The sequence below is a fragment of the Periophthalmus magnuspinnatus genome, chromosome 3 (genome assembly GCF_009829125.3).
Source record: "Periophthalmus magnuspinnatus isolate fPerMag1 chromosome 3, fPerMag1.2.pri, whole genome shotgun sequence".
Classification (NCBI taxonomy): Eukaryota; Metazoa; Chordata; class Actinopteri; order Gobiiformes; family Gobiidae; genus Periophthalmus; species Periophthalmus magnuspinnatus.
In genome coordinates this window covers 32,832,676-32,844,802 of record NC_047128.1, presented here as the reverse complement: position 1 = coordinate 32,844,802, position 12,127 = coordinate 32,832,676, and the positions used below count along the sequence as shown (strand labels likewise).

Sequence of the window (12,127 nt, the reverse complement as noted above, 5' to 3'; positions counted from 1 at the left end):
GCCCCAAATGATTTTATGTTATTCTCTCAAGTTTTGTGTAATCAAATGTTTACCTTTAAAATGTAAAATGTAAATGCCATATATTCTGTGTTTTATATGAACCTGCTCACTGCTCTTGCCTGATAATCACTGTGTATTTTGTTTTATGTTTTTGTTTTGTTTCTTCTTTTTTGCACCTTATTGGTGTGGAAAATCTTTAAGCCAACAATAGCCTAAATTCACCATCTCTCTGTTTCTGTCTTTCTCTTGTCTGGTGGTCATGTCAGTTGCCTTTGGCTGCCTTGCAGATAACAAAATTGTCTCTCACCTGCTGGTGGCTGAGCCAGAGAAGATTTATGCCATGCCCGACCCCACAGTACCAGACAGCGACATCAAGGCCCTGACGACGCTGTGTGACCTGGCTGACCGGGAACTTGTGGTCAACATCGGCTGGGCCAAACACATCCCAGGTAGGACGGCCCCACTCACCTTACTCTCTCATGTATACCACAGCGAGCGCATGTAAAGCCTGGCCCTGCTGCAGACTTAAACCGGCCTTCGTATACAGTGTATGTTGGCAGGCAAACTCTGTCTGCATTGGTGTACTTAATGTACTGAACAAAAGGCTATTTCTGTGTGACTCTTCACCCTAATCTGTGGCCTCAGACAGGCTCAACTCATGACCGTTCCAAGTCAGTATAACTCTCGCGGCACCATATGCCAACATTAACAACACAAAGTCCTCATGCGATTGACTATTGAAGTGAATAAAAAGGTGAAATATTAATATTTTAAAGGTTCCTCATTTTGCCTTGCAAGAATGAGACTGTGATCAGACCGTATAAGAAAAAGAGATGAAATGTAATCTGTTTTGATTTTACTGAGTGAGCATGCTGTGACAGCACTGAGGAGAGAAGAGTGATGTTTTACATTTACAGTTTCATCACTAAATCACACTGACACAACTCCTGTCAATCTTTTCAGTTTGTTTTATTTGTTAATAGATAAATAATTTGTACCATGCATGAATTAACCAAAAGAGAGAAAATCATATGATAGGACTGTACAGAAAGCACCTGATTACACATAAATACCATGTTATATAAATGTTTTATAAATAAGACGCTGTAGTCAATAAGATTAGATAACAGTGTCTCCTGATATGTGCTTTCTAATGTGTAATATCAATGTGAAGAATACATAGAGGACAGAAGTGCAAAAAGGATGGGAATATGCATCACTTATTGTTACTGTATTGATCTGCAGTAGGCTGCTATATGGACAGTAAGTAGACATGTTTATTGATCCATTCTCTAAGTATAGCTCCATCTTTTAATATTTATTTTCATCTTTTACCCAACAAATCCTCTGCTTCTCGTCTTTCTATTTTTCATGTTAAGCGTTTAATAATTGTATACAGACATTGCTGTATTGCTTATGATTAAACGTATAATGCAGGTACAATTTAGACTGCATTTACTAACAAAACATTTGTCATTTTGGGAGACCTGGAAACACACTATGCTTTAGAAAGAACCAAAGTGCTGAAGAGCTCCAAGGCGACTGTGTCAGGGACCAGAGCCAGTCAAAACGTGCCTATAGAAAGTTTAAAATAAATTATTCTTCCTTTTTTTCTACAATTGAGTGGCCCTGTTATGTGCAGGACTGTATGTGTGTAACTTTGTCATGAAGGGACTGAAGCGCAACGATTGCTCGGCGGAGAAGAGCAGATAGCATGATTAGATGTACGAGCAAGGCAATCCACTGCTCACACCGAAAGATAGAACTCTTCATCTTCTGCCTCTGTGTGTGTGTGTGTTTACAACACTGACCACTGATCTAATACTCTCATGTCTGCACACAAAGTGATTTACTCTTTTCTCGGGGGAGAGTGGGTTGTCAAAGTGAAATAGACCTCTTCAACATTAACTCCAATAAAATTTAAACAAACGCTTAGATTTTTATTAGAAACAGTCAAAGAAATGGACACCCGGGTTTCCTCTCCCAGGTGAAAGCTCATGTTTGTGCCATTTGGTTTTATTCAAATTCGAAGATGAGAGATAGATGTAAAGACTGATGAGGTGAAGCCAATTTATGTTTCATGATATGGCTGTGCAGCGCAGAGAGCGCGGGCTCACACACAGCAGAGCGCACACACCGCCGCTAACAGTGGTAACAACATGTCAAGGCGAGCACCAGGCAGCTAATTTGAAGTCATTAGATGTCTGCCGTACTTGCAACAATTTGTTACACTCCCACACGCACAAACACATTGACAAAAGCACAGCACATGCACACACTGAGTTAAGAGCCGTCTGCGGATAGCGAGGAGGCTAAATTGTAAACTAATTTAAACATCACTCAGCGTTAGAGAGGCTGCCTCTGAGACAGGCCCCTGGATAACAAGGCTGCTGAATGTGTGTGTGTTCAGTGGGACTCATGTCTGACACACACAGTCGGCCAACCTTAGAGACATGTGACAACAGACGCATATCTGTGTGATTGGCTCTTTTATTCTTAGGCTCTGGGTGGATTTGTGTGTGCACACATATTTCCATACTGATTTGGCCTATATGCAAACATTTGATATGTCATTAGAGTCACAAAATGAGCTTTCACACACTGTATGTCTCCTGTTGTCCTACAAACGAGTTACCGACACAAACACATGAACTGTGTGAGTCGTCTGTACGGCCAATACAGTTTTATATGTTTCAGCTGTCACCATTTACTCAGCACAATGGGATCAATGTAGATTATGTTAGGTCCAAAATAAGCAATTGTCTATAAGATTTACCTTTATAAAACCTGAAGTGTGTTTTGGTAGATCATTGACTAAACTTGTAGTTTATTCCACAGTGAATGTTTAGCATGAGTAAAAACATGAGTAAAAGCATGAAAAGGAAAGTCTTTTCATTCTCTTTTCTGTTCCCTACTGTAATACTCACTATACTCCATAATAACTAAATGACTACTGGGCAGTCTTGCTTGCAGCTCTTATCTAGACCCGTGGACATAAAGGAAAGAGACAGACAGATGAGCACTTGACTTGACGAAAGAGCACGGCCCGAACAAATGAATGAATCAATGAATAAGAAGCTGAACCTATAAAACAGTCTATTTTACCAGAACCGGGGGGCCTTGCCATTAGTGTTTCTTTACAACCTCCTCCCCCAACGTTTTTATTCAAGAAAGAAATTGCTCTGGGGGTGCCCACCACTCTTCCATACTATTCTTCTGCTTTTCCTATCTGGCCTCACTCTCAATCTCACTCGCTCTTTTTCTTTCTCGTCCCTTTCAATTTTGACACTTGGGATAAGCAGTCAAATTGTCCGTCGTAATGCAGAATGATTGAGCTGTGAAAATGGGGGAGGCAGCGGAGGAACTTCCTGTCACTCTCTCCATTTAATTGGTCTCGGTGTAGATATGGAGGAGGAGGTCTGGGTGGTGCTGATCAGATATTATAGAGTTTTCAGGTTTCTCCAGCAGGTTTCTGTTGCAATGTAGAAGTCCCTGCTCTCAGCTCAAAGTGTCGTCTTTATTATAGTGTGTACGAAGAAATTACGCTGCACTTACAGTCCATAGAAGCCTAAAAATAATTCATATTAAAGGTCCATTGTGAAACTTTTCTGGTGGAGGGTCCAGCATGATATTATTACTTTGCGTAACCCTTGGATGTTGCATAATATCGCATTAATCAAGCAAGTGACGCCAAATTACAGGTTAAATCTACAGAGAAGCAATAGAACATAGTTGAATAAATGCAAGATCGACAAGTTTAATGCCATACTGTGGAAAATTTCAGGCAAATCAGTAACATCTGCAAGAAGAAAAACAGGTAATGGACCACTGCCCGAACAGTTACATTGTGCATTTTACATTTTTTTTACATTTTACATTTTCTTGTGTATTTTTTTGTCTTACTCTGAAAATGCCCTATTACAAATTCCAGTGACAAATCCATAGCAACATCTGTCTTAATTGCCCCGTTTTGTTACCCCTGTTCACCTCGCCACGCTGCTCCCTCACCCTGGTGCTGTCCTGTAACCTCTATGTCTTCTTAAAAGTTTTCCTTATTACTCTTCTTCTTATAAACTGCTGTGTTGTGTTGTTAAAATCATTCATTAACATCGTTCTGCTCACTTCCATTAGACGTGACTGGAGTCTGTTCAAACTCGTTGGGCTTTAACTGTGGGCAGAGAAAAACTATAGATTAATAATTATCAAAATATCAGATCCGCAATTACAACCCAATTAATCTCGAGCCTAATGGTTTGTCCAATCTGAACTTTTATTAGCCAAAGACACACCACATGGTAACTGTTATTGTCAGCGAGGGTTGTAACTCCAGCAGCCACTCCTCTACAAATGCTTCCATTTCATTGCTAAAGCCAATTGTATTAGGCCATAGCACAGTGTGGTGTGTGTTCATGTGTGCTGGCTCTAATCTACTTGAGTGTGATTTGCTTTTATTGGGAAACATAAAGCGTTTAGAGTTTGGCTATAAGTGTGTTTGCCTGTTCATCCAGCACTTACATTTGTGCATATGAGATGTTATTTTCCTGTGCCTCTTGCAGCTTGTACACACAATACCAATCTTTGCAGATGAAAACAAATATTGACAAAATCAAATTAGGAAAATGAAATTTGGTCGCTGAGCTTAATGTTTGAATTAAGTTGGCCTTCTTATTGCATTATTGAACCATCTCATAACTATGTGGTTCAGAGATGGAAATATCTGAATTTAGCTGCTTCATTCTGACATGACTTGTGCTTATTTGGGAGTTTTTGTTTAGTTTTTTGGGTTTTTTTTCAGTTCGTACTTCGTGTCTTCTTATATAAACCAGGGACATGAGCTGTGTCATTAATTTACCTGCATATTAATAATCAGAATTTAAAAGTAATACATCTTTTTGTCTTATGTGTTTATGCAAATGGGAAAAGGACTGATATTAAAATGATGGGATTTACTTAGATCTCTCCATTGCTGTTTTGTGGCGTTTGATTACATTTGCAAATCAAATTCACTTGTGTACCAGCCTCTCAGTTGGAGCCAATTTTTGAACACTTAACAATGAGACCAAATAAGGTTTAGCTCCCAGTTTTGCACAGATAACAACCACTCAGCACATGGTATCCCTGTAAACCAGCCCTCACACATGCACTCGGTGTTGTAGTAATATTTGTCAGAATAGCAGTTATAAATAAATCATTTAGATTATCATTACACCATCCGACCCAATAATAATTTACGTCAATCACCTGCATTTTTACTACTTTCAATTTGCTTTGTGTTTGAGTGAGAGAGAGGAGAGAGATGACGTGATACGGTATGGTATGCTCAGAAGACATAAAGATAGATGATCATAATTACAGACAGGCTAAACTCCATTTCGGTCCATCGCCATCTTCTCACACACAAAGGAGGCCATAAAGACTTGATCTGCACCAGCATCAACATATATGTACATGAATATTCGCATAGACATTCGCACGTGCACTTATCGCACACCTAAAGCTTGCAGCAAATCTAGTGGAAGGAGGGCCCTGGACTGTCATGGCGTCACATCATTTCTGCCGGTTCATGGAAAGTTCACAGACAGACTGATCATTGTCTCCTTTCCCTTATTTTCATTTTTCTCAGGTTGTAGTATTGTTCTCCGATTTTTATCAATAGCAAAAACGGTATTCCCTTTAAATCTTGTCCTATACTTTCCGTACATTCTATGGCACTTTAGCTATAGTCTCCTGTCTGTCTGTGTCCCTCTGTCCTCCTCGTCCTCCATCTATCTGCTTAAATAACAGTCCTGAGGGTTCATCCCTTCCATCAGGGAATAAGCAGGTGGGGAAATGGGATTGGAGCGTGCCTGTCACCAGATGGGGACGACTTATGGCTTGTGCACACACAAATGCGATCACTCATAGGTAAATGTATTTATATATTACAGGAGGTTACCAAAACCGCTTTCCACAGACAAACAAAATGAACAACAAATATTTGGTTTCTATTCACCCAAAAGCAACCTAATTATCAAGTGGAGGAGGCTTGGTGCTTGGATATTTCTGTCCGATTTTGAATGAGTATATCATATTTTGGCTAGTATTTGGTATGATTTTATGTGTTTACCGTCGTTACAGTCCGATTCCACTACATTTCACTTTTATTTATTGAACATGTTTGTCTCTACATGCAACCAACAGTAATAAGAGTAATAACAATGACTTTTTCCATTCAAAACCTTTAATATTTTGTTTTAATTTGTTGATTTTTATGGCAACAGTCTGAATTTTGGATCTGAAAGGTTAAGAAAACTCCCACACACTGTCTCACTCTTAATTCACTTTTATTCACACGTCAACGTTTCAGTCCTTCTGACGTTCCTAAGGTATGAGTAAAGCCCCTTTCACTTCCCTTATACAAGTTAAGGAACTGCCCCCTTAAATTAGACCCCAATGTACCTGCAAAACTGTGCATAATTCACTTTACGTTAAATATTCTGACGTCTATGGATATCAGCTCTCTGTGATTGGCTTTACATTTGAAGCGTGAAAACAAACCACTAAGTACTCTACAGTTTATTGTGGTTGAATTAGCCCACATTTATCAATAAAAATGCCATTACTCGGCCTGATTTTTTTAGATTATTTCACTATTAGCCCAAGTACAAACCTATGTCATGGAATCTCCCACGTAAAATAACACTACAGTTGTTGCTGAAGGCGAGGCACGTCTGCTGATCTGACTTTAACGTGTTTTCAGTGTTTTTAGGTGCTCCATATCACCTGTACACTGCGTGTCGTTGTTGTATATATATATTGTGTGTGTGTGTGTGTGCTGTCCATCAGGCCACACACAGAAGCGTACCAAACCATTGGCTTGCTTGCTGATGATGACATATGAGTTCCTGGCCTTGGTAATGGCTGTTAAATCTTATAATTACACGCTTCTTTATTGCAATGCATAATGACCCTGCAGCACTATTGGACAATTAATTAAGATTTTCAGCCCAGGCTTTTTCAGGCTCAGATGAGGAAGTGGAATGAGCTCTAATGTTCTTGTCTTGAAGCTAAAACATTAAGGCAGGATGCTGTCTCGGTGCTGTCTCTTTTACATCTCTGTCTTTCGTTTAATCGGGGTACAGTATGCCTCATCTTTTGGGCATTGTTGAGCCCTTTCTTACAATGTTTGTCCTGGATGATGATATTGGAGACATCGCTAATCTGTGAATGGTAAATTAATCCCTCTGGAGTTTTCTTCTCTCTATGGAAAGCTATGGCGGATTAGGAAGATAGAATCAACACAGCTTCATAATCTTATACACAGACAGACACCCAGCCAGGACAGGGAGGGTCTGTCAGGTCTTCTTTTAATGCTGCATGCTTTTATTCATATTATTATTATTATTAGAAAGTTCAACACTAATAGATTTTATAGCATTTATAACCTAGTGTACTGCATATCAGTTTCATTTTTGGCGCAGGTGCATATCCCTTTTCGTAATCCATGGAATATAGATTTTGGATTTTGAGAACTTGTTATAACGGGATATTGTTTTGAAGAGGTAATCCGACGTAAGATCAATAGACTCTCACCACCTAGTTAATTGAACAAGCTGGGAAAATGAATTTGTCAGCAGTGAGATTGATAGATAGATAAAAAAGATGGCAAGATACGAGCGAGAAACAAATATGCTGCAAGGATTTTCAATGAGTTTATTCTCCTTACTGCGCTGAGAACTTTTAATCTATGGAGAAGAAGCCTTAGACAGTATATTTTTGTAGTTTTGGTACCATTTTAATCAAAGATACACTTATAAAACAACAGAACATTTATGAGCTGATGCACTTTAGCCTCGTGCTAATGTTCGAGACTGAATTCAGCTCTATTTTTTATTTTAATCGTCCCATTGTTGCACCTTTCCTACACATTTCTTTGTTCATATCGCTTCTTGAAATCCTCAGTTTTGCAGAGGACTGTACAATATTGTTCTGCACATATTCTGACATTATTACGAGTCCACGCGGAGCTCCAGCGGGGTAATTAAAATGTAAATATTGGTATTTTATTATTTGATGTCTCTTAATGTCACTCCATATGTCGTTTCCAGTGAGACTTTTGGTCGCCCTCGATGACCAATCGCCCCCATCACCCCCAGCGCGGTGCCCCTCTCTGTAACATTTGCCACGTCGCCATTTTGGCTCTAATTAAGTGTTAAATATTTGCAAGCGCCACCACTGAGACAGCACACATCTACACATGGGGAATACAGCTATCCACTCCAGCTCCCGTCTATGGATTTTGCGCACACAATCATCGTCGCTACAGCAATGGGAAGATTTTAAGTGTTAATCTTGCACCGCTGCTGATGGTGTCTAATGTATGCAATTAACGGTCGGCGGAGGGCTGAGAGTTTGGTAATTAGCTGGCTGTTCACACTGATTAGAGGCTACCACAACCCTATGACTGCTCCGCTCTCCTGAGGTACAGAGGGGGGATGTGAGGGGAAAGAGGGTAAAGGGGGAAGGGAGACCAGTCAGAGATATTCAAGCCAACAAAATTATGTGGATGTGGATTAGAAACTATTGACCAGATTATTTTTCTGCTTCATCGACTCGATTTCAGCCATGGCTCCCAAAACGGCTCTGCTTTTGCTCTCAATCAATTATGTTTTCATTAGACACTTTATTAGTCGTATTTTTTTGGATTCAGATCGTTTCTTTGATTATTTTCTCCAATATTTGATGTCGTATCTTAATTGTTAGTTTTAGTCAATTGTCCATTTGGCTCCTACTCTTCAGAATATACAGAAATCTTGTATATATTTGTGTCTGTTCTTAGATGGGATAGACAGCCGTGTGTTCATGAAACCATATTCCCCGTCTCTTCGTGTGGATTTTTTATTATTTAACCATTAAAAAGCTGACGTTTCATATCTCGTTTATGGTTATCAACTCCTATAATTCACCCTGACACATGTATGATTAGTATTTTTTCTACAAAACTAGTATTTGTGGTTCAGATTTTAATTTCACAACATAAAAATAATACTTAGGTGTCAATGTTACAAATACAACCTCGTAATAATTAATTTACAGCGTACAGACTAACATTTTGTTGAAGTTTAAACCGTGTACTCAGCAGACTTCACAAACTTTACTGATTTACTTGTGTGCAGGTAAAAGTACTGCTTAATTGAAAACATTTACCAAAGTTCGGACTTCTGAAGTTGCTCCTTATAACTTGTATATTAGGAGCAATTCTCTGAGCAGGTTTGTGCCTATCTTTGAGCCCCTCTAAATTAACTGGTTCTCTGGGTAGATTTGTTTCCATCTCGTTGCGCATCTCTGTGTAATTGGGTCAGCTGGTGGAAGTGTGTGTGTGTGTGTGCGTGTGTGTGTGTGTGCGTGTGGCACCATTTGCTTTTTGTGGTACATTTAGTGTGTGTTTAGCTTCAGCTCGGCCAAAGCCATCACGGGGGGTCCATGTTCATTTGGGCCAGCGTCTGGCCGTATGGTGCAAAGCAGTTTGACAGCGCGCTCACAAAACACGTAAATATAGCCTCAGAATGTAGTTAGCATAGCACGCCAGGTACTAATGTGCTCACCTAGGAATTCACTCTCAAAATAGTGTGAGTGACATAAACAGATGAGGGTAACGGGCAAATATAAACATATAACACACAACCACAGTGTGTTTTAAGGCAATTTCTGTCACAGTAGGGGTAAATATCGCTCTTAAACAAGCCCATACATACAAAAAGACCTCAATTTTTGCCGTATATTGCGCTTTGACACCCACTTTTTAGAATTAAATTGAAACAAAAATAGATAGAAACGTATTTAGTCACAGGAATCAAACGTGTGCTCATTTTAACAGTGATAAATCTGGATAAATACAAAGCTTTTTGGCCCTCAATAATGTCCAAAAAGCATCAAATTCCTACGCAAAACTGCTTAAAATATTCTGCCAACTACTGCTGCCCACACGGGTCCATAGGTACTCATACACAACAGTCATCTCTCACTGGATCCCATTTGCCCTGTAACCACAAGAAAACAAATGTGGGCCTTCTGGTCATGTGTGTCAGTGTGTGTCTGGGTAACAAGTGGGGCATGAGAGGGGCCTATCCCAGTGCAGGGTGGGCTTGTGTACTTGTGTGTGTGGGGCAGGAGCCTGGTGTGTGCTCTCTGGTGTAAACGTGCAGTCAGGAATCATTTGGCAGACAAACAGGCCGCAGGGTGGCTGGGGAATCGACGCCCGCGCGCTTGTCTGTGTGTGTGTCTGTGTGTGTGTATTCGATAGAGCAGGAAGATGACAAAAAAGGAAAACATAAGAGAATGCAGTAGGTGAGGTGTGAGAGCGCACAACAGGGTCTACTTCTATAATATATACGAGGCATGTTTTACTAGGGCAATGCTGCTATAATAATCATGTTGTATCGTAACTATTATGTTAACGATGAGTATTTTGTTATAGGTTTTTTTTCAGCGTTTTGTCTTGAAGTGATGGAACAAATTGGCCTTAACTAGTCATGAAAACCTTGGCCTCCTTATACATTTATAGGAATATACTGAGCCCCCAAAACCTAATTTCTTCTAGACAAAATGCTTTTAAATTCCTAAATATATTGTGTTCCATTTGTTTCTGTTCAAACCGTTAAGTCCAGAATAGTTTAAATGTAAAGTTTGGTTATGTTTCTGTTGAAGAAGTAAAGGTAAAACTAGACCAACACTATCACTATCATTCGTAAACACACTGGACAAGATTCCTTATCAACAATGAGCAGAAAGGAAATGTAATTAGAGTCAAATAAGGAACCTTCTTTTGTCAGTTGAAATAACAGGTATGAAAGAAAGGTCTCCACCCTCCCACTACCTCCTCTCTCTCTCTTCATCAATACCACTCTCTCTCCATCATCAGCACTAAATTCCCATTGATGTTTCTTTTCTTCTGCTGTATCGATCGCTGCATGAGAAGGAGGGGAGGACGAGAGGAAGGGAAGAAGGGAGAGATGCCGTTATCTGTTAATTAATTTGTCCTGAAGCCGGCCGCCTATTAATCAGACAGATAAGAGGCATTGGATGCTTGAATGGTGCAGACAGGCCGGTGGGGAGGGAGGGCGCTCATAGACTGTTATATACACAACATACAAATGCACTAGTATGTATATTTGACCTATATGCAGATTCAACTGAAGTAGCGCGATATTTTGAAGCGTAGATATGTATTTTCACGTTTAATGGCTGTGTATTTTTACCAGTCAAAGCAACACATTAATAAACCCTGTCCAGATAAGAATCATATTATGTTTTGATATGAGGCGTCTACTTTTAGCGTGTCTGCGTAGGTCTTTAATAGTATTTATTTAAATTGATTTATGCAACATTTAATAAGCTAACATCACTATTGACTAATACTGAACCCTCATTACTGCATTATTCTCTTCACCTAACCTCAGGCTTTTGAAAGATACAGGAAATATGTGTTAATTTTAGCAATGCCAATGTTCATTTCGTCTTTGTTCTTGTGAGTGGTGACCGGTACCCTAAAGGCATGTGTATTTGTGTGCACATGCATGAAGACCCCCAGAAGAAATCAGCCTTAATCCCTTTTGATCATTTTAAAAGTTCAATAGGACACCATTGGCAGTTGGCAACCTTTTCCCCCATAGCGCACCAATATATACGTGCTGTTTTTTGTGTGAGTTTTACATTACGGACGATCATAGGTATGTCGTTTAATTAAATCTGTTCAACGTTAAACTAATATCTGTCAGAAAATGAACTCAAAATGTCGTGACTTGAGCAAAACTAAAATCAGAGCCATGTTTAGTGGTTGCATATTATGTAAAATGTACTTGTATAGCCTTTTTACGCACGTTATAACACTGTTCCTTGTCTAATAGCGTACTCAAATGTCAGTTTTCACCTACCCCCTATCTCCACCCACGTCTCTTTACTTAAAAACCTCAGCTCGAGAGTCTTGTAAGGTTCATAAATGAAGATCAGCTGGTTGTTTTATGGTCTGCAACATGAAGTCTTGTGGTTTATGATGAATAAAATGTAAAATCATTATCTACGTATGTCATAGTTTATCAGTAAATACCCCCAGAAAAGAATTACTTTCCTAAAATTTCTTGCCTTTATA

The 12,127-nt window shown here is 39.4% G+C and overlaps 1 protein-coding gene across 5 annotated transcripts in view; it reads left to right on the top strand.

The window, feature by feature from the left end:
* esrrga (estrogen-related receptor gamma a) overlaps positions 1-12,127 on the top strand; it is a 47,874-nt gene that overhangs the window by 27,229 nt on the left and 8,518 nt on the right. For 3 of the 5 annotated variants that reach the window (XM_033987746.2, XM_033987753.2, XM_033987775.2), the window contains exon 6: positions 267-449. In XM_033987746.2, coding sequence (XP_033843637.1) covers positions 267-449 — 183 coding nt within the window. The remainder of the gene's footprint in view (positions 1-266; positions 450-12,127) is intronic. The other 2 variants (XM_033987768.2, XM_033987761.2) reach the window with 1 other exon arrangement.